Below are 24,389 nucleotides of genomic sequence, written 5' to 3'. Positions count from 1 at the left end.
GCTTATGTCCAGATTCTCTGCAAACAGCACAAATCTCAGATCTGTGGCGAGCAAAAATATTTAGATGTGGAGGACTTCAAGAGATGAGATGGGTAGTTGTCTCTTAGGCAGGGAGAGTGCAGCAGCAGCAGCAGCAAATCTCACAGGTGTCCATGGATGGGAAAACAACAATGGACAAACTATTTTTAAACATGCTAGCACTCAGATATTAGTCAGTCAGGATACTGCCTGCGCCAGCTCATCCCTGTAGCCTGTAAATAAAGAGCATCCGTACAATTCACCTTAATTATACTCAAACGAACAGCCCATGACAGACCATTACAGCAAAATAATTGCCTTTGCCATGACAGCATCCATCTATTTTGAAGAAATGAGACCAAAACTCAAGCCTTTTTCTGATTGTTTTAGATACACTCTATTGCTCTGCAACATTTTGTCTCCACCACAAAGACTGTTGAATTATGAATTATGCCAGGTTTGCATGAATGGGGCCTATTACAAAAAACCAACCAAGTTCTTCGATGATAACTGCATGAGAATGACTGATTTTACTTTTATGGCTTTGGCTCTAGACTACAAGCAAGCTTCAGAAACTTGCCTAACCCAGTTTCTACTTTTTAGCTCACCAGTAGTCGCAGTAAAAGCAGAGAAAGCACCATAAATACAATTTTACAACTCATTTTACTTTGCCTCTTGTGAAATGTGTATTTATTAATCTGGCAAATTTTCCTGCTGGGATTTTATGCCAATTGTAGCTCCAAATTCTCTCATGAATTCATTTCCCTTTGAACATGTAAAATTCAAAAGCAGCGTCAGTCAACAATTTTTTTTTTTTAAAGTACCCAATATACACCCCCACCCCCAACTTTAAATGTAAGATTTAATAGGAAAGACCTTTTTAAACAGAGCAGCACCAATTTCAATATGAGCATGAAATGTTTAACAGAGTGAATGGTGCTCTTGAACCAGCAGATAACTGCAAGCCGATTTCTCTAATGGCAACTCTGTAGTTTCCCACCTCTCGGAGGGAACAGAAAGGAAATGGAGATTTTGGTGGTTGGAAGGGAAAACATTTGGGAGGCCAAGTTGCCATCAAGAGCATACCTGAACCTCACTTGAAGCAATCTTTATTGTAGCCAGCTCCTCCTGGAACCCTAATGCTTGGCTCTTTTTATTAAGTTGTCTAAAGCCTCATTTTTATGCCCGAGGCACTGTTCAGAAGATGTAGCCTGGTACTTATCCCAGCTCACCCAGGTGATCTGTCCCACACTTAAGTAACCTGGGAGGAACAACTACACGTAGAGGTGAGACTTGAAATCCTCATACCAAAGATTACATTTTGAAAAGGATATTAAACATCAACTACAATTACCTGGTATTTGTATGACTACGAAAAGATACGGAGTCATTTTGGGTCTTGTTAAATTGTGGGCTTAGACATTGAAAAGCAGCTTCCATGAAGAATGTTTCCATATGCCAGTTAATAAGCTTTGAGTATTTCACCCATTAATCTGAATGAACATCCCCTTATTCATCTCCAATGGGGTCAGTAACATGGGCATTTGAATTATGTGTCTGCAGTGACTCTCTGCTCAGCTTCAAGCGCAATTCAAGATTTTGGGGAGCCTCTTTAAAACTTGGACATGCCTGAGAGAAGAACGCTTGCAATCCTGTAACTGAAGGGGCTATTAAGATATTCATCTCATGTAATCCAGCATTTAAGCACAAGTGCTGCAGAGCAGGAAGAAAGGCTTTACCTTCAAGAAACACCCATTCCCAAGCCCACTAGATTCACAGCTAACTTCCCAACAAGCTGTACAAAGTCTTCAGAGGATGAAGAACAATGAGATGCGTGTTTCAGAGGGCTAAGGAAAAGGTTTTCACTCTTTGATAGAAAGTAATGGTTTGGCCAGAAAAAAATATTTTGGGGAAAGTTAGAGTAAGCGCACAGCTGAGGCATGGGTACTGGGAGCAGCAGCTTCACAAGCCCCTGTCCATCCCACAGCCATGGAATGAAGTAACCTACCAGTCCTTCTGCTTGCATAGACAATTTGCAGCCAAAGTCACAGCCACACTGCTTATAAACAATATAAAACTCGAGAGCTATCAACTGGTCAAACTAATGTGATCTCTGTCCAAGTAGTGAAGGCCTAATTAACAAGAAAGGAAACAAGTCAGCTAGAGTTGTGCAGTTTTATTTGAACAAAAACCAGTGTCGATATTTTTAATAAAGTCTACATTACACTAAATGCATGTACATTTGTAAGAAGATATCTAGTTGTAAAGAAGGTGCAGGATAATATGTACAATCATAGTTAAGTTAAAAAAATTCACATTTTACATAGATTTACTTGACAGCCCTATGCTTTCATGGTATATAAATGATAACCAAAACAGGTAACAAAAAAAAAAAAAAAATCACAAGGAATTTCAGCTGGAGGACTGTATAATGCACTCATTTTTCAAATAAACTAGTTCACAGAATTTTTATTTGTCCTAAATCAAATTTTGGATATAATTTTTAGAATTATTAGAATTAAACATATTCAATGATGTAAACATTTTTCCAGTGATGCCATTTCCTTCCATAAAAATCTGTATTTTATGCTGTAGTCTGCTCTTCAGCTTTTACAAATTAGAATAATTACACAGGATGTTTTTCAATACATGGTAAAAATTATCAAACAGCAAGGGAGGTATGTTCAAAAGACACTTTGAAGCTTTTCAGTCCACTTTCACTACACTGTAAATCTTACTTACAAACCAGAAGCAGGCAAAAAATCCAATAGTCCCTAAAATGAGAAAGTGAAAATGGTTAGTTTATCTTCCAGTTTGCTCTGAGAGAAAAACGTAACAAGTACTTCCCAGCAGAACAGAATATAACATTGTAATCCAGCTAACTATCCAGAATAACAGCACTTGTTAAATTTAACAACAACATTCATCCCTATGCTAAGTTACTGACTTAGCTCAAAGATGACTTTTAGGACTAGGCTGCTTGATGTACATTTAAACCGCTGAAGGTGAAGCTACTCTCATCACTAGCAGGCACACAGCGCCATTTAAGAACCTGACTTTTATACACACACAAAGTCAACACCTACCTGGGTTTTTTAGGCCTACAATAGTTCACAGCCACCTATGAATTATGACACAAAACAAGGCCTTGGGAAAAATCATCTGGCTGGGTTTTCTGTTCATCGTGCTCTATTTACACTCGAGAACAGGGAACTTCTTACGCTGCATATCCTGTTACTTTCTTTTGCTAAAGCAATGCTCTGAGTGCTGTAGCAGTTGGGAGCAAGCATCAAATTAAATTAGCAGTGACACAAACCAAAACACATAATTTTGTGTAACGTGTATTCAAGCTGCGGATTTTCTTGTCACAGGTCACTATAGATAATAAAAACATACACTAGTTTGGGCAACTGAACAAATTCATGAACAAAGAAATCCAAAGGCTATTAATTACAGAGACACCATTTCAAGTGCTAAAAAAGCCCTTGAACCACAGCTGATGGGAGGCTGGGAGAAAGTACCAGTACACACTTGCCCTGTTCTCATACTCCCTGCTGTTAGGATGCTTGGGTAGCAGACCTGTGGTCTGGTTTGATATCAAGCCTTCCTTGATTTCTTACCAATCCAGTTTTTTAGTCATCCAACCCAACAGTAGAAGAAAAAAAACGCACAACTACCTTCTGGAGCGACTTTGGGCCACATGTCAAGTCCTGTGGCTCGAGTTAGTACAGTGCAGAGTAAGATGATGGAGAGAGGAGATGACACCGAATGAGATTACTCTATACCAATTTTCTATTTTTAAGCTGAAGAACAAGTCTGTAATTTGCACCCCACAGTCACTATTGTGGGGCAACTGCAAAGACATTGTCCCTCACATTTATTTTTAAATTACTTTAAGAACTTAGTATGCAAGGAGACATTGAGTACCATACAATTAATTAAGTCTTAAGCCTCTAAGGGAAGCGATGCATTGTTCCTCATGCTTTTACCTAGAGGTAAAACTGCCACACAGATGTTAACCCTTACCAGCTAAAAAAAGGGAAGGTCTCAGTTTCAGCTGAATTCACTCTCAAAGACACAGCTACAAGCCAGCCCTGTGACAGCCCTTACCAGCTACACTATAGGCAGCTGCAAGATCATACACTCAGCTCCACCAGTTTTACATTCATCCCTTTCTGTTTGTACAGCCCATGTTTAACATCAGCTCCAACTTTTTTCACTATTTCATTGTGACTGGTTTACTAACTAGGAGGTTCTTTATTAAGCACTTCCCTTTTCTACATTCATTACATTTCTGTCTTTCAGACCACATCTATGCATTTGATAAGTGAGGAACCTGTCTTTGGATGCTTATTATCTATACGCCAATTCTTGTATTCTTTGTGCTACCATGTATATTTGCAGTTAAAGGCTTTTTGACAGCCTATTATATGCCACAGATTACCCTTTCCCTCCAAGTTTGCAGTTATCATCCTCTGAAACAGTAGGAGATGGCAGATTTACTGCTGTTGATAGGAGATCAGACACCAACCACAGAAGGAATTTAATTCCTTTGTAGGCTCGACATCGCTAAGTCTTTGCAGTTTATGGTCAATTCTCACTCCTTCCTACTGTGTCCAATACTCCGATATCAGCATTGTTACTGTAAGCCTTACTCTCATGGTTTTTTCCTAATAATGGTTCTCAGCATCTGCTTTCTAGTTGTTTCTATAATATTGCCCACTTTGAGCCTTTTATGGCTTTGAAAGCAATGTTTTTTCCAAATGTTTAACAGATGAGGTATCTTAAAAATCTATCTGCTGTTCTAGAACAAAATTGTAATATCATAACAAAAATGGATAACTAACAGAAGAATGAGATTTTCCACACAGTTTTCTGAGCATGCCATAACTTAATATGGGAACACACTCTAAATCCACAGTATTTTCCTCCAATCCTTGTCACTGAATCTTTCTGATACACCAGCTTTCTATAAAACATGGCCTCATTCATAGCAGAATCTGAAGACTTCATACTGTGAACAAGCATTTCATCTATAAACAGATTTTCACAGGTTTCAGTAACATTGATTTTCACCTTCCCTCCTAAAAAAAGTCTGTTTAGCAAATCAAAGACCAAGTACCCCCTGCTCCTTTTTTAAACTTTACCAGAAATTTTGGCAATGTAGTGGAACTAGAGTAAGACTATGTTTCCTAACACAAGCAGTAAGTGGTAATGTTTGTCAGACACCAGATTTGAACCATGAACTTACAAGCTCAGGAGAGAAAAGATAGACTCATCATCAAAATATAGCCTTATGTAGTCAGTACCTTCCCTGGTCAGCAGAGTTTCCTTCTGTTGTTACCTCCATATCGATAATTAGGGCTTACCAGTATTGTAATTTCTTCTTCCCTCCCATGAACAAATGTATCCTACAAATTCCAGATGTGGATAGCTCTATGGACCAGAAACTTCAAAAAGAGCATCAAACTAAGGACCTCAAAAGTACCTCTCCTAAACAGTATACTTGACGCTCAAAGATCAGAATGGTTTAAAGGTGCTGGCAGAGTCACAACTAGGTTGAAAATCTACCTCAAGAATCCAACCGCAGATTTTAGAAGTGAGAATTAATCACAGCAAATCAACTAGGTGTTTTTAGTGCTTTTTTTTTTTTTTTTTTTTAAAGTAACATGGGCCAAACACTCAGCCTAGGAACTTCCAAAAGCTCAGGTCAGCACAGAGTTGTGTTGATATTACAAAATCAACATATTACAATTCAAGAAATGAATGTAAGTTAAGGAAACATTATTTATAAGCTGCTTTAAGTTGTACAGCTACTTTACCTACAGGATTGCTTATGGTACTGCAGCAAAAAGCTTAACTTTTTTTTTTAAGAACGTAAGCAGTACAGTGCCTGGTTCCACTGAAATTCAGTGTTTCTTCCACCTCAGACCTGGGGATGTTTGTGATTCCATGAACCGCTAAGAGGTCCACAAAAGGTAATTCAGTCAAAAAGCTTCCAATTTTCTATACAGGAGTAAATTTCCCAATCAGAAAGGGATCTGCAAATGAATAATGATCGGGGAAGAAGAATAACTCTGAACTAGTTTGGCTTGTTTGAAAATTCTAGCTGGAGTATTTCTACATTTTAGCTCATTTCACAAGTTTGCCACTTGTTCCAAATTTTAGCTGGGTAAGGGAAAGTTATTAGTAAACTAGTCTAAATTCAAAATTAAAAACAAGGATTATTGCACAGAATAATGCCGAAATACATTAAGCAGACTGTTCTGCTCTATTCATTTCTTCCAGCTTTATTGTTTAATGAAGAAAAAAGAATTCAAAGCACGAACAGACTGTAAGAAAGCAAATAGAAAAGCACTCTGCACTTGGCTGATACTTCTTATGTACCTTAAAAGCTCTCTGTATCATACTGGTTTCAATCACCGCACAGTGGTGGGTGCTTCAGAATCTCGGATTCTAAACACAATCTACCCAGAAGATCAAAACTCAATTTTGAAAATGGCATTAACTCACAAGTGAAAATGATGTTCAAAAATAGAGGTCACTGTAAAGCAACATGCTTTGACTACATTCAGCATTTTTTCATCTCCTAGCAAAAAATGCATGTAATCATGTAGCTATCCCCATCCAACCACACTTATTATTTCTTGAAAGATTAGCCGCACTTTGTACATTAAAATAAAATTGTCTTGTTTGGGCATGCACATTAATTGTTAGATTTCACCAGTCAGATTATATTATTGTCGTTGTTGCCATCCAAGCATTCAGTTCCTATTTACTTATTCATTATGATCTCTTTTGTAATGTCCACAGTAACACAACACACAGCCACGTAGGAGGTATTAACGCTGCCCTTTATATTTCTGTCACAGTTGCTGAGACCTAATAGGCAAGAATAGAGAAAACCAAAATACCTAGTGCTAACTTAAGTGGAACAGATCAAGGTCTCATTTTGGGAACATACATACAGGAAGAACGCTATTAATGCAAACAGTGTGTAAAGTTAGCAAACTCCCTCACCTCCATAAACTTGTGAAGGACTGAACCCTTATTTTCCAAAACAAGTGCTTTTAAGGAATATTTTACAAAACAAAGCAAAGTTAGATGTCTTCTGCTTGAGTCATCCATCTAGAATAGCTTACACTTCAGCCCAAAAATCAATCATCAAACTAAATATGGGAAAGAAATTTATCACAGCATTTTACATTAGCAAGGATTTATTACACACTCCATATACCCATTATACCCATTACCTTTCTAGTGACTAGCTATTCTATTAAATGGAAAAAAAAAAAAAAAAAAGACAGAAAAGGGACCATGTAGCAGCTTTCTTCATGAACTATGAATGCAGCATAGCCATCACTATTGTGGTTCTATTTAAAAAAAAAAAAAAAAAAAAAAAAAAACACAACCGAAAAAACAACACTGCAAAAGTAACAGCAGCACAGTTTATTATTGTACTTTTGGGGCCTCACTGGCCTCCACATCAAGAACTCCAGGATCAGCATATCTGAAGCTTTTAATACCATTTCAGCAGCTGCCATGACAATTTCAATTATCATTTTATATATGAAAGGGATATTTTTAATTCTACCAATTTGCATCTCGGAAGAGAAATTGAAATTGGCAGAATAGCAACTAACCTATGCTAAACCCCAGACACATATTAACATATTGCTTTAGTTTAAAAGTAATTAAAACATTTCAGACTATAGTTTGGGTCTTTCTTAAATATATATATATAGATACATATTATAGAGGACATCTGGAGCTTGTCTGTTTCACCAGGATTTAAGAAGGGGTTTAACTTGCAATATGCCAACTTCTATGTTTGCCTTCTAATAATTAAAAATTAGAAGAACTAAATCCTCCTCTTTCCCCCCCCCCCACACTTCTTTTTAAAACTTTAGTTTACTTTCTTTTGAAGAGACGCAGGTCTAAATAACAAAACAATAAAAATCTAGCAATAAGTGCCAGTTAATGTTATTAAATATAATTTCTGCAGAGTAATTGCTTTGTTCAAACACATACAGTAATTTTCTTCAGTGTTTTATTATGAACAGTGCTTTTTTTGCCTCATATCAACCAGTACTAGAGGCAATAAAAATGAAAGAGGTCCTTCTCACTTGAAGTCCGATGCTAAGACTTACTTTCATTACTTGTTTTAGCCACTCTTTTTTAACTGCATCAAGGGACTTAAGTGATGCATTTCATAAAGCCAACACAAAGTAATTACAGCAGGTTTCAATAATCAGGCAGAAGATGTTAAGAAGTAACAGTCCGAACCACCATGCCATCCAGAGAGAGATCCTCCATTACATATCTTAGGAATGAATGTAAAGGTTGGGTTTATAAACAACACAATATATATGAACTAGCATTTTCTCTAGTTCTACCACTGCAGTATTTCATGATGCTAAGCAGTGTAATACATAAAAGATCTGACTTCATGTGTTAAAACTACATACACAACAGCAGCAGTATGATGAACACCAATATAAAATGCTCCTGGCTATTTTTAAGGGCCAGTACCCTTCAAAGAGCTTCTAATTTCATCTAACACATGGTAAGATTTCACAACAAATCAACCTCAAAACTATAGTTTGAGCCAAGTGATTATGAACATTAGAGTAATTCTGTAGAAGACACTTAGTCTGCATACAGACTAAGTGTAACAGAGTATCATCAGAAAAGTTGGACTACTAAAAATGGAGAGCCGTATTTCAACTAGGTTCCTCCAGTCAAGGTACATTCCTGCCATTAAGAAGTGGTGCTTAATGTGCAGGTAAGACCACGTCTAACAGTGCTAGAACTCTCTATTGTCAACATTCACTTTTTTCCCAGCACCAGCCTGTTTCACTTGCTAATAGTGAAAGCTGAAAACATCTTTTATTCTCCATATGCAGAGTGCAATATCTCTAACTACAGAGCTTCTAGAACTAATTATGAAATCCAGAATCAAGTTAAACACCCCGATATCAAAGTGAACAAGAACAGCACTTTGAAAATATAATGGTTTGAACTCACTGCTAATATAATATGCAATGAAAGAAAATTAGTTATACTATAAATAAATGTAATTTCAAGTTAGGAAAAAACCCTTAAAGAATATCTTACTATGATGTGTGGTGTCACAAACCATAAAAGTAACATTGCCTAAAGAGTCATAAATTGTATTTAATGTTTCGGATAGTCTAAATATCACTTAATGTTTCTCATTTCAAAAATGGAAACCCCTGCATTCATTTTAGTTTGAACAATGTACTTACCTGTGAAAAGGAAAAAAATCAAGACCATGATCATTGTGTAACCGAAGTACAAAATGGTGCTAGCGGTTCCTGTTATCTGAAGTTTAGAGAAGAAGTAATGAACTGCATAGATAAAGAGATAAACTGCTGTAAAGCTGCTTGTCAGGAATGATCGCCACCACCAATGATAATCCTGAAAGAAACAATACACCATTCAGTAAGAGACATCAAGTAGAAAACAGAATATAAATAAGCTGGTTAAAAAATAACATTGTCTTATGAAATACATTTAATTCTTCAAAAAAAGAAAAATTCCAACATAGCACATAGCTACTTTTTTCTTTCTCAAAGTCAGCTGTATTGTTTCCACTATGAACATGAAATTATTCTAAGATCAAGGCTGTTTATTTTTGCTTATCTGCTGCCAACGGTGGATTTTGAAGCAAAAGGCACATTTCAGAAGAGTGTCTAAGATAGGCATGTCAAGGGCTGTGTCCTGGTTTCGGCTGGGATAGGGTTAAATTTCTTGCTAGTGCTGTGTTTTGGATTTAGTATGAGGAGAATATTGATATCACACTGTACCCTCCTAGTCCAAGGACAGCTCCCATGCCTACTGACTGAGCTAGGTACACAAGATGGGAGGGAACATAATCAAGACAGCCAGCCCAGCTGGCCAATGGGGTATTCCATACCATGTGACGTCATGCTCAGTATATGAATGGTAGGTGTGATCCAGGAAGTACCGATCGCTACCTGGTTATCGGTCAGCGCGGGTGGTGAGCAATTGCATTGTGCATCACTTATTTTGTATATTTTATCATTATCATTTTCCCTTTTCTGTTCTATTAAATTGTCTTTATCTCAACCCACAAGTTTTTCTCACTCTTACCCTTCCGATTCTCTCCCCGTCCCACTGGGGGGGGGAGTGAGTGAGCGGCTGCGTGGTATTTGGCTCCCTGCCAGGTTAAACCACGACAGGCTGACAATACAATCCATTCACAGTGTCCAGCACATCACAGTACATGTGAATACCTCAACTCTATTTCTAACATCTTCCAGCTACAAGTGGTATCTACATCAAAATTGTACTTTTTACCTCTGCACACAGATGGAAGTAGCACAGCAAAACTGTAGCCTCAGAACACGTAATTAGAAGAATTATAAAAACTAGGAACAGGAAACCAAACATGTAGTACATCTGATGAGACCTAAAATAAAAAATAAACAAAAACAAGAGTCCAATTTTTGGTTGAAGTTCTCCAAGTTAATTTACAATGTTACCCGGCTAAATGCTAAGCTGATAAAAGAAGAAAAAAAAAAAAATCCACACCACTGGGGTAACTTTGTCTATACCACTATTGGCTGATTCACAAACAGTTTTTTTTCCTCTATCTGAATGTACTCTGTAAATAAAACCACTGCTTCACAGAGCAATGCTCAAAGTCCTCAATAATACTTCCCTTGAAATGAGCTTCAATCAGCTTTCACAGAGAACAGTTACGGGCAGTTTCCAGAAATGTTTATCACTTCAGGTCTCCTTTAGCTTCCCTAACACTTCCATCACCTGTACTCTTCCCCAGTTACAATACCCTCTTCCTTCCTACTACTGCAGCTAACTTTTCCAAGTGTCCCTGCATCTCTTCACTACATCCAACCAGATGCTCCTCCACTTACAGTCTATCCCCAGACCAAGTCTGACTCTAATCCAAGGGCTAACCAAATACCAAAACACTCAAAAAAAAATTTCAAGGGAAATACGCTTGTTTACTTTTAATCTGGTGTCCTTCAGATAAGGGAAGTAACCAAATCAATTTTATTGAGTGACGGTGACAATTATTGCAGAGTAAGATTTGACAGAGGGAGTGGAAGTTGCACATTCCCTCCATGCTTCCCTTCTGTAGGGCAAATAATGAGAAACAAGTTGGGAATTCAGTAATTTCAACTACTAAAGCCCAGAGTGTACCTGTTTGTCAGCTGATTACATTTCCCAGCAAAGCTGTATTACACGGTTTCTACTTTTGTTGAGGACTAATGTGAAAGGCTACCATATCTAATATATTTCCATTTAAGAATTGATTTAGAAAACTGTTCCATAAGAAACCTCAACATAAACAGAGGATACCTTAAAAACTTGGCACCTTCAAGTTAATATTTTCTATTGAAGAACTATATATTAAACATTTCATATTTACGTTGTGAAAGTTATGAAAGATTGCACTGGTTTGATTTTCCATGCACTAGCTTGACTAGGTTTTGACAAGATTTAGGAGTGGTGTGGATGTTTCACAGGGGGTGGAGTCTTTGTTTTGCAGAGCATGGAATCCCAAACTCTTGACCTGATTCTGATTTAACACCTGAAACTGCTAGATCATATTAGTTTCATAAATCATAATACAGTTACACAACACATTAAGCTCCACCTAACCACAACAGCATGAAACCATGTTTGTGCTGTTCAGAGCCAGAAAGATAAAACACGGAAATAGGACTCAAATTTCATGCTTTGCAGTTGTCAGTAAGAACAACTAGTTTTATAATTTCTAAGCACAGGAATAAATATGCAGATTCTGGAAATTCCACAAAAGTCTGCAAGAAGATAAAAAAATTTAAGAATTGGTTTATTCCTCATATTCATTAGTTTGGGATGTCCAAACTCAATTGTGTGTTTATTATCAAACCATCATAACTAGAATTAAAAAAAAAGTGATACTCACCAAATGCTATTCAGAATGAAAAAAAGTTGAATAAAAATACAGCCAAAGGGCAAGATACCACCCATTATGATACCAGGCAATGGCTTTGTGAAAAAGGACTGTTCTGGAATTTGGCGAGGAATCTGGTTTGTACGAACTGGATGTTCAATAGGCTTCGAAAGAAATTAAGATAAATTATTACATCATAAATAAGATTGCTTTTCCCTAATATTAGCATCTAAAGATTTGATAAACATAAGTTAACTTTATTTTCATACATAAGCCATCACGAGTTACCAGACCAAGAAAACTACAAACTTTATATCCATCATTAGGAAAAAACACATACGCTTTACATTCCAACTATTGGTCACTAAGCAAGTCAGAACAAAAGGAAAGAAACCTGTTCAGTCCCTAATAAAAAAAACCATTTTCTTAGTTGTCTAAGAAAATTACCTCAAACTAGTGAAGTATGAACTGAAGTACTTCTGAAGTACTACTTCAAAAATGAAACTGCTGAGGTATTACTGAAGTACAAAAGGCAAGGAAGACCTCAAAGAGCACTATTAAAATACGATTCTAATGAATAGACAGAAAAATAGCTTAGTGTGACATTACAAGCATATACGCAGTTTCAAAATAATGACAAAGTGAAACATCATTTTACAATCATAGGGCCACAGATATTTCAATCCAACCAGTTCTTGTATGCTTAGGCATTCAATGGCTCAACTGCAGAAGACAGGTATATTTCAAAACTGTATTCAAAGAGCACTACCTTCTCTTTGAAGCCAAAATATGCACCAACAAAGGTTAACGGGACTGAAATTCCAAACCACATAGCTAGGATAGCAACCAAAGTGCCAAAAGGGATGGCAGCTGAGGATCCTTTCACCCACAGAATGAGATTCATAATGAAGAAATCAGCAAAGACAATCCTGAAAAAAGATCAGAAAAGGTATTAAAATATCCAGTAAAGAACAAATATCAGTTAATATTAAAAAACATAAACCAGTTAAGTCTGCATCAGAAAAATGTAGCTTCTTGCAGTCTTTCATTCCCTAACAGTCCTAGTTACTTTCAGCAATAGTGCAGTTAATGTAAAAATGCTTGCAACACCCAATGCCTACAATGCAAGTATCTATGGTAAAGCCACTATTTAAATGAAGACTCTGCATATAAAACCAAAAAGTAACAGAAAGATTCAAGTGTAAAAAACTATACAAAGAATGCTAGAAGATAAAATAAATAAAACCCCCTCCTATCTGAATCACCTTTCCTATTACTGCCCGTCATTTAGTTCCTTTATTTAGGTCCGTTCTAACCAGTAAAGTCCCTCTGAAAAAACACAGTGATAGCAAAACCTCATAATTAGGAACACACCACTCTCACCACAAACTTTTACCCTGCTGCAGCATGCGTCACAGCAACATGCGAGCAGAAGGGTGGATTAAAGAGGGCTCTTCCCTACAACAAGAATCTTTGTATTAACACCTCACGCAGTTACACAGTTAAGTAGCCCACATCTTTTGAGAATTTAAATAAAGACTGCACCCAGACCTGTTCTTCCCTCCTCAGTTAAGTGCATCTGCCTCATTTTCTAAACATCCTGGGAAAACACTAGAAAACAACTCCAAGACATACGATGAAGATTTCAAACCCATCCCATTCTGAAAGCAAAGCAAAACACACTGCAAGGGAACTCCATATAAAAGCCTGCTTGAATTTCCATTATTCATGGATTCAGAGATGTATCACAGAAAATTCAGCCTCAGGAAGGGCCCCTGCAAAGTGCATTGTCTGGGCTTTGTTAAAAAAAAAAGCGTTCCTGAGGCAGAATTCAAACTGCCCTAAAGTGAACATGCATCCTCCACTGTATTTAATTTACATTTACAAGATTAGAGCAATAGGCAGGCTCGTTTTTTCCTAGGAGAGGCCTTACACTTGCCAAAACTGTTTGGGGGAATAGAGTTGTTAAATAAGCACTCCCAAGCAACCCCTGGTGTAAGAATTTGTTAAACAAAAAATAAAAATAAAATCCATTTTAGAAATCTTGCTAATCTTTATCATCCGCCTATCTCGTAACACAGACCCCACTTACCCCCTCCAAAGTTAGAAAAAAATACTGCAAATATGAACTCCCACCAGTCTACTGAGACTATAACGGCCTTAGGCTGTTTATGATATTATGCAAATTCACTGAACTAGCACAGCATAATCAAGACATCTGTTCCTATTCTACCATCCCCAATCATTTTACTTCCTCTGTGAAACTTAATTTATTTGGGAGTTTAAATGATCAGCACAATATTTCTTCCACCAATAAATATTTTCTTCTCTCTCAAGATAATATCTAGATGACAGCAGGGAGACTGAAGCACATTTTGTTTAGAAATATGATTTCCTCACAGAAATACTACACTCGGTTGTTATCGAATGCATTACATTTCATTTGATGAAATTCTACCATACTCAAAACGAAGTCATGTTTTATTCATTCTGGGCTTTTTTGGGGGAGAGATACCTTAAGAAATTATTTATAACCTTTTCGTCAACTTTTGCCAAGGACATTTGTCAAAGGGTAGCTTCATGTACCCCAAGTTGCAACCAAGAAATACAGAAGACCTACAGAAGAAATTAGTTCCTGTTATCTTTCTTCACTGACCTAATTCTCACAGAAGGTCTTGAGAGCTATGAGAAAACGAAAGGTAGGAGAGCTATCACCCTTCCCAAGCACGACAGTATTGGCCATAACATGATATACGCTACAGCCATATCTGAAACTGGACACTACCTACATTTATATAAAAGATTATAACCCATTTAAGAGAATCTCTGCATCATTCTTACCCAGAAACATAGTAAACATCTACTGTTTAGTATAGCAGTATATAGCTATTTAATTAAAAAAAAAAATTAGATTGTATTTCCTGTGTCCTTTTCAATAACATGGTTACAAGACAACACTGATGCTATAACTAAGGTAACAGAGGTTCTGCCTAAAGCACTGTCTCTCCCTATTTACAGAAGAGCACTACAGACACTCTGAAGTTACCACAAAACCACGTGCTTCCTAACAAAGTGACCATACCTATTAACATTTAAGACAGGATTACGTGGAACATACCGAGTGCTGTGGTACCAAGCTGCAATTACCCCATCACTATGCCTAATGTTCTGGTGCAGTGATTCTCTAAGGCTGTGACACCACCTTGCAAGAGAGTCCTCCTACCCCCACAGCTGATTACAAAACAAGATGCTAAGAAGTTGTGTTCTAGAGTACTAGGCTCCAGCTCCTCAGAATTCACTTTTCTTTTTATTCACAGATAAGCAATATACAAAAGGAACAGCAACTTGGAGAACAATAAAGAAAACAATCACACAAACAAGCATCATAATTTACTTTTTCCCCCCTCCTTCTCACCTCAGATTCATTTATACTTAAGAATAAAGGAAAGAATGAGGGGAAACAATACTAACCCAGGGCAAAGCAAAGCTGTAAGCAAAACGTTTGTCTTCCACTTCTCGCCTCTAAACGCTGAGGGAAAAAGTAAAAACAATTTCAGGTTCAGAACTTTTTCCAACCGTTTTGCAGTACGGCAGCAAGAAGCAGATTTGTTGTCTGAGACACCCGCTCCAGTCTGAGGTTTATATTAAGCCGAGCAATTCTGAATTTAATCTGCTGTGTCACATTAAACAAATGCGTGTACTTACTCTTGTACATTCTGGCAGACACGTAACCAGCTGGAGTTCCCAGTAAGACCCACAATACAACTGCACAGGTCATCAAAGCACCACGGTTGGCAGGAGAAAGAAAACCAAGGCAAGCTAGGACTAAAGAGACAGAAAGATTTAGTCATTTGTGGACACATGTCAAAACTCCCCTGTAACACATACCACTGTACAGGTTTATCCCTTTCCACTACCAGATATTGAAATGAAGACTATGTGCGTAAGCTCTCATATATCCCCATCACATGACCATACCCCTAATGTCATTTTTTCATTCACAATAAAGTATTATTTCCACCTCATCTTTTAAACAGAAAGGTCTTGTAGCCGAAAGACTGAAAAAAAATGCCACATAGAGATGAACCATGAACCTGAACCAAATTTCAGCTTGAAGAAGTCTGCTTCCAAAATCCTACAGTCCTTCTGTAAACATCCATCGTCAATACTTATGCATGCTAAGTAACAAGAGAAGTTTAATATGTGGCATAAAGGACATCTGAGAACAGTAGGTCTGGAGAAGCCAAAAACTTTGACAGAGCTCAGGGTTTGGTTTTTTTTGGGGGGGAAGGGCGGGGGGGGAGTTGTTGGGGGGCGTTTTTTAGGGTTTAGTGGGTTTTTTGGTTTGGGGTTTTTTCCCTTTTTTTTTTTTTTTTTTTTTAAAGGTAGAAATAAGTGTGAAGATAGAAGATCTTAAGAGGTATAGAGTCACTTGCCTGAAATTCCACAAAAGGTTCTCAGCCACCATGACGGACAACACTTTACTCAAGAATTTGCTATGTTGAAAATAAGCCTCTCTATTAAAAGAAGGCTGCCTGTGTCTGAACTAATTGTAGAGGCCAGCCCAGAGATATTTCAGAAAAGGAGTTTGTCAGTGAAGACAAGCCCATCAAGAAAATTCCATTAATCTTACAGTATCACGTAATGAATAGGAAAAAAGCAGCTCCTCTATCAAAGACCAAAAAATCCGAATAAAACCTGGAGAGCAGAATTTGAAAAATTCTTCTTTTGTAATAAATATCAGTATACTTCCCAATTCTACTGTACAGTAAGGAAAGGAATAGTCATATACTTTATAGATAACATAATAAAACACCAACTTGTGACAGGTTACATCATCACATGTATATATAGCTATTTATGGTAGGCTCTCATATTATCTCAATGTTGTGTCAGGATTATTTCATTGGCATGCATTCTTGCTCTTATTTCTGCATGGCTGCAGGCTGTTGTGTCAAACGTATTAGACAGAAAGTGTTCCAAGAACATTAAAACTTTCATTACATGTCTTTGAACTTGCATTACTGGATCCTTGGATAATTTACACCATGACAAACTGGTTTTGTTTTTTAAAAATAAACTTCTAACAAGGAAGCTTCATTTCTGCAATCATGAAGAATCTGAATTAGCCCAGATACCACAACGTTTTGAACAGCAGCATTACTGAAGCTATCTAGATTATTGTTATGAAACAGTTAATATTTTACTTTACTAAAGAAAGGACTTCATTTCCAAAAGCAGGCTTCTATCATTTGTTTAATAATATTGCATCTTTCTTACACTATTACACTACAAACACATCACCTTAATAAAGTTACTTACATAAAGTAATAAATGTCATAATGAAAATTTGGGTTCCTTGGCCCAAAAAGACAGACAGTAACATTCCCTTCCTTGGAGGTCTAAACACATCTCCATGAACCAGCTTCCAGCCAAATTCCTCTTGGGCATCTTCCTGTATAAAATCAACAATGTCTTTACCAAAGATACATAATGCAGTAGTGAATTAACACAAACAAGATGCAAAATACGTACTTAAAGTTTAATTAACTTCCAGTTTAGATCCAAAGACAGACTAATTGCATGTAATTCATCACTCATTGATTTTATAACCCCCTAATGGTTCAGTGAAAGAAAAAGGCAGGATTTATCAAGAAAATCCTCATCTCTTAAGTAAGAAAAAACAAAATGTAATTAGCCAAACCATATAACATAATTCTAAATTTAAAACGAAAACAAAGCATTCCATTTAATTCAACTTAGATTATAGCATTTCAATCTAGTTCAAGCATTTATCTTTTTTTGTTTCCATTACAAAGCACATCGGTCTCAATGACAATATTCTTCTGTACTCCAGAAAAGTCTGCGCCCTAGAATCACTAGGGGCAAGTACCAACACTCTTTGTCCCACTGCCAGAGGTGAACAGATGGATGGCACGGGGTGGGCGGATCCGCAGTCCAGTGGCTCTAAGGAACCACTGCTGAAGAATAAAACTTTTCAATAAAGTCACTCAAAACAAACACCTCCCCTCACAAAAAAACTCAAACGCACATGACCTCAAATAACCAACCCCTCAAGAAGATCACTCTCTTCCTCACAAAGTTAAAAGCTAGAGGTTTTGTTCAACCTAGGAGTATTGAGTTTAGTTTATGGGACTGCTTACCACTAGAGTTACAGCACACAAAAAGATAGGGTAAGAAGAATACATATCAAACTGGCGAATGACATAGAGCATCTTAACTTGCGACAGATTACGTAATTTTTTTTTTTCCCCTGGAAGATTATCTTTGCCTTCCCCATACTGATACCTCCGCTTGCATTTGTGGGCTAGAAATTACTCTCAGAAGTCTGATATACTAATACAAAAACTGAAAACTATTAAACACAAGATAACACTTCGATAAAAAAAAGCAAACAAAAAACTATGCCTTCAAAGAAAACGATACCAGGTATGTAGGTATAATTCCAACACATCAGTGCTCTTCTAGTAAAGAAAGGTTTGTTTGGTTAAAGCAGCATAAAGATCACACTATCCTGTAAGTCTGAACTTGAACTAATTGTGATGATGATGAGAAAGTTGTTGAGGTAAAACAGAAGAAAGACTTTTCCCAGGAAGTTGCAAGCAAGGAATTAAAGAATTTAAAAGGTTACCATCTGAAGCAAATCTTTATCTGTTTTCAAAATGGTGAACACTAAGCAGAAACAAATGCTTAGTACTTTAATTGCTGACAGAACAAGGAAAATGTTGCACAAATTTGGAATGGCTGGTATTAGATTTCTTATCAACACCTAACCTGGCAAATGCACTCAAAAGACACTCTCTGGTTTTAATAAAAACTTTAAAACATATAGCTACATGGTAAATATCTTGGTTTAGGAAAAATAAAGAGAAACCAAGCTTGGCCGATTGAGACCCCTGATTTATCTTGTATGGGCCTATAGGCCAAAGTGTTCATCTCAAAGCTCGGGTTTTAATAAAACTCTTCCATTACAGGTCAATTAGCTATGATTCAGTATTTTCCAGACTTTTGTTTAAAGATTTCAGCAGTATTTTATATCGCTAACCTTTACCATTCAAAGATGAGGATAAGACTTGTACAACTAATCCAAGTAGCAAGCTACACTTCGTAGTTACAAAAAAATATTTGACGAAAATCTAAAAAGATACTTTTGAATCTTGGCCAATATGTTAAAAATTACTGTACATTTTTAAAAAGTGCAGTAATCCTCACCTTATCCATTAATTTAGCCTAGTTCTCAAAATATTCTAACAAAAGATTTAAGTCCCCTACACGCAAATAGACACAATCAAAGAGATTTAAAAAAAGAGGACAAGAGTTTTACATCTCATTGTTGAAAAGATATTGACATGAATTCTCTTCAATTCAGGAATCTTTTCTTAGTCATAAGACCCAAAAAGTAATCTAATGATTTCAAAACGCTTCATTAATGTATGTCTCATTAAATCTACATCACACTAAAAGCCAGTTGGTGTTAGTATGCGCATTTAACGTTCTGCTAATACCACAATCACTGGCTTACGCATCTCTCTCTCTTCAAGTAGAATCACCAGCATTCCGTAAGTGTGAGATACTAATTTGCTTCATTGCAGCTTCCTCAGCTCAGGTCCTCTTTTGCACAATTATTTCACACCTTTTTAAATCAGCTTCTTGAACTGCAACAGATCTTTAAGTCTCTTACAACTGGCAAGAAAATAAGTGTGGTTTTTTGAAAGTCACACCTATCCCTGCTGTTACCCATAAAAACTAATCAAGCTTCTACAAGTTTTGCTCTTTATCACATTAAGAATGATCAACTAATAAAGACAACAGAATATAAGATATTGAACATAATTTAATTGAGAGATCAAACAGGAGCTTCACAAAAACGATCAGTTAAAGGATGTGAAAAAATTCTTCCACTTTAATTACTGTCTGGATTTGCATTAACAAAAGATATTAAATATCAAAAACACAAAGAAGAATAAAAGTACTTTCAGATGTTTTAGTTTCAATATGAAACATTTTTGTGCATTTTAGAATATTTCTTTATCTAGATAGACAGCAACACAACAGCAAAAATTCAAACCTTTTTCGTATCTGACATTATTTCTCATCTTTGGCTTGCAGATACCACTTTTACCAATAAGAAAGAGTAATTTTTACTCAGCCCTTCACTCACAGTCAACTGGTCAAGTCTCTAACTCACAATCAGTTATATTCCTTTCCACCAAGGCAGCAAGCTACTATAGGGACACGCCCCTTTCCTGTTTAAGGAGTACATATTTCAAAAGAACTCGCAACAGGTTCAGTTGGATGGCAACAAGCTTCAGTCACTACGTTAAGTCAGACAAACCAGGCTCAGTTTGACACAGTGATCAACAGAATTGTATTTTAAAAAAATAAATAAATAAAAATCATTTACACACACACACAAACACACCAAGTAGTTCTAACACAGCTAGAAACCAGAAGTTGTGTTGCACATGAACTGCAATATCACAATCTCCTAACCGAAGACAAAGAACATGATTCCACCACACTTCAGCCACAGACAAAAGGCAACATCAATTTGTATTAGTCTATGTTAATCAGAATCTCTCCCATAACATTTAGCAAGACAACTACTGATCCTCACATTAATTTCACTGTATTATTAGCCATTGGTTTAATTTTTGATCTTTTTTGCAATAATCACTTTTTTTAAAAAATACATTGCTTTATAAAGTTGCATAGCATCATAATTCTCATCAAATTTAGACCACACGCTTTCCAAACTTCACAAGTCACATGCTAGCACACTTGCTTTCTTGACAAGCTATACTACAAACTATGATAAACAAATACCACCTCAAAACTGGAAAAATGACAGCAACCGAGCTTCCTAATGCAGCTTCATTACAATGGGGACAATACCTGGCTGCAGCAGTTTTAAGCCTAATCTCCTGAAGCGGGGAAAAAACAGTCATCAATAAAAATAACTGTTCTCCTTACAAGTTTGGTTATTCAGACTATAAAATGCATTTTTAGACAGAAAATATGCCAAAGTGGGTAGCAAGCCTTTGCTTCTCTGCTACAAATGTCTCTGCAACAGATACAGCGCAGGTCCTTTGCTAAGGCCACATAACATGGCTTAAAACAGGCCTGCACTGACAAAGAATCTTACATAAAATCCTAGGTTGCCAGAGTCACAGAATCACTCAATGGTTGATGTTGGAAGGGACCTCTGGAGGTCATCTTGTCCAACTCCCCCTGCTCAAGCAGGACCACCTAAAACAGGTTACCCAGAACCATGTCCAGATGGCTTTTGAGTATCTCCAAAGATGGAGATTCCATAAATAACACACTGGCTGCTTAGGTCAATGTCATACCACCAGCTACATGTCCAGACTGACTCCATAATGCAACCATAGGACTCAGGAGAAATTGCCACATCTTGATAGTGAACCAATTTCAGAACACTTTTCAATGTCTGCGCTGCGCCTTGTGGCTGTTGGAATAGTGTGAAAGTATTTATTAAAAAAAGAGGCTTTCCTTGGTTGACACCTTGGAACAAAGGGACTTACATTTCAAATACAGGTTTGTTCACTACCAAAAAGTTTCTGTGAATCACTCAACATACTTCTAAAACCTGAAGTCTGTCCTTGCATATTACAAGTTCATCAAATGACGCTAGCAAAGTAAGACTGTCACATCTTTTTTCTGCTGTTAGAAAAGATGAAATTGCAATAAAGCTGTTTTTAACCCCCAGATATATTAGCATGTATCAAATTCTTGGTAGTTATACATCTCTTTAGATTGTATGCAAAACTAATTGATAGACATCACTATCGCCAGAAAAACATGCTTATGTAAAAGCTGTAAATCTTACTCACAGAAGAGTCAATCTGGTTGTATCTTGCAATATCTTTATGCAGAGTCCTCAGAATGATCATAGCCACCATGCCAGATAAGAAGAGAACAATTACGAGGGAATTCATTATACTGTAGATAAAGAAAAAGTCAAACTTTCAATCCACTTATTCAGGTTTCAGGACATGCACTCCAATTCATACCACATGTACAGCTCAAGTCTGAGGAATAGCCTTAGGTATTCAGAGTTTACTTAAGTCATTCAGACCTTTCAGTATTTTCCCACCCAGAGAAGATAAACTGGTTTAAGTTGTGTACCTTTATGATTTCTTAGGAGACAGAAGTGAGAAGAATAGTATTTTGACATATTGTTAATTCTCAAGACAGTTACCTATTGCTTTTCTTTATTTTCCTCCTTACATAGCTCAGAAGTAATTTCCCTAATGAAACAGCTACAGCTCTTACGGCAGACTTTGTCAAGTAGATTTTATAGCTATCAACCAATGATTTAATCAGATTAGCCTTTTCAAACACTTTCATATTACAAAACATTAACATTTCAACATAAATTATATACTTACTTGATATAATTTGCGTCGTACAGAGGGAAGTACGAGCTTTTCAGACACATCTTTCACTCGTAAAAAAAAAAAACCCTTCTTTTTACTGTAAGCAGCTGCTGAGTACAAAACATGCAGTACACATATGTACCTCTCACTTGGCAGTTGGAGAAAGCCAGACAGTAACAATAAGAACACTGCAGAGGAGCAACGTCTCAAAAGTTCTACAGAACGGAGATGACAAAGTAAAATTATGTCGGCTGCTTTCCTTTTGGACACTAGTGGTGCATTCCTTTGGTGAAATGCAATACTACAGTTGCTCCCAAGAGATGGAAGACTGATAAAAGTTACTTCACATATGAAAAAAAGAAAGTTTCCTTGCCTGAAAACTAACAGACTTTGTTCTACCACAGCAGAAGTTATATATCCCTAGAAGCATAAATAAGAAATCTTCGTGCTCCCCTGCAAGGTTATTCACTGAATAAATGCAAATCTTACCTAAACCACTGGATGTTTGTATGTGGCATGGACTCCAAAATGTAGTCCCATCTGGAAGCCCACTTAATATTATTCTTTTCCTATAAAGAAATTAAATAGCAATTAATAGAAACAAGTACAAGTTTGTTGCAGTCTCTGAGAAGGAATAAGCACATCAAATCTCCACAAACCTTCCATTCAGCATTAATATCTAAGCTTGGTATCAACCCTGCATGTTATACCTCCCTCTTGCATTAATTCTTTTTATCTCTTGAGCCTCTCAAAGAATATCTTGTTTATTGAAATCTCCTATCTACATCTTCTACCTTCAACTGAGGCTTCACTAAGCCTCATCTTTCCATGATTCAGTATGCAGCTGCCTGCAGCTCCCAAATGCACACTGAAAAACAATCATGCCATCACTACAAGATACTCCCAGCATAGCACACTGCTCTTGAAACTTCAACTTTGTTAAACGTACTCTACGAGCATGTTTCTAGCTTTCCCTGGAATTCTTCTCTCTCATCATCTTTAATGTATTTAGCATAGGCTTCCTCACTCCCTGCCATAATGGTGTCTGATATAGACTATTTTCCACTCTGATTCCTAGCAGACAACTTTCATTTCCAGATATCTCTGTGAAGAATTTAAGAGGAAATCATTCAGCAACTTTCACATTCGAAAGATGCTTCTATTCTCTTCCATCTCCTCTTCTAAACACTTCATGTGAGAGCTGTACAGTGATGATTCTTTCTGACCCCCAAGCCTTGTCCTCTACAGCTTGTCTCATGGGATGTATGTCTGCTGGCCTGCTACCAAATTCTATCTCCTGACTGGCATGAAGTTCAGCAGAACTTCTTCATTTATTCACCAGGTGGTAAGCTTGTACAGTTAATTCTGAGAATTTAGACTATGTCTCCAGCCTAGAATTTTTAAGTTCTAACTCATGTTCTGGATCAAGAACATGTAACAATGAAGAACTGCACCAACACAACAAGGTGGCTGAAATTGCCGTAAGTTGCTCTTTTTCAGCTCAGTCAGTAGTTGATCAGTAGTTCACAGCTAGTCAGGACAGAGTTTCAGAAGTGTGGTTCTAAAGTTTGTTACTTGGGTACCAAACTGCTCACATGCTTACATCTTTGTACACTTGTGTATTAAACATTAATACAAATGATCGTGTATACTTTTCACACACACAGAGCTAAATACCTTGCCCATTTAAATGAATCAAAGCAGACACCACAGCTTTCTCATCAGAAGTCGGCTGCCGTATTGGAAAGGATCATAAACCAGTTACGCATTTCACCGGTTTATGTATTCAGGCTTACTGAAACCGATGTTCTCCAACTTAAAAATACCTTTCACTGATAAACACCCCCCTTTGAAGTTATTTTGAAACTACTAATAAGAAGTAAAACGTATCAGGCGTTGTTTCCAACCCCGGGCAACGGGTAACGGGAGAAGCGGCCGTTTCGAAGCGCCCGGCGGCCGGGACGTGCCGAGCGCCACCTGCTGGAGGCGGCCGGAGCCCC

The 24,389-nt window shown here is 37.1% G+C and overlaps 1 protein-coding gene across 1 annotated transcript; it reads right to left on the bottom strand.

The window, feature by feature from the left end:
- Positions 1-2,181: 2,181 nt before the first annotated feature.
- On the bottom strand, positions 2,182-22,966 carry LOC104073606 (transmembrane 9 superfamily member 2). Its single transcript, XM_009573449.1, has 10 exons — positions 22,879-22,966; positions 21,844-21,952; positions 17,291-17,423; positions 15,674-15,793; positions 15,440-15,497; positions 12,738-12,897; positions 11,981-12,132; positions 10,363-10,474; positions 9,288-9,459; positions 2,182-2,792 (listed from the first exon to the last, which is right to left on the bottom strand). Exons 1-10 carry the CDS (start codon positions 22,905-22,907, stop codon positions 2,725-2,727), a joined length of 1,113 nt encoding a protein of 370 aa, XP_009571744.1. The 5' UTR covers positions 22,908-22,966; the 3' UTR covers positions 2,182-2,724.
- Positions 22,967-24,389: the final 1,423 nt, after the last annotated feature.

Source organism: Fulmarus glacialis, unplaced genomic scaffold (assembly GCF_000690835.1).
Source record: "Fulmarus glacialis isolate BGI_N327 unplaced genomic scaffold, ASM69083v1 scaffold20592, whole genome shotgun sequence".
Taxonomy (NCBI): Eukaryota; Metazoa; Chordata; class Aves; order Procellariiformes; family Procellariidae; genus Fulmarus; species Fulmarus glacialis.
The sequence above is the reverse complement of the archived record's forward strand: the minus strand, read 5'-3'. Positions and strand labels throughout refer to the sequence as shown.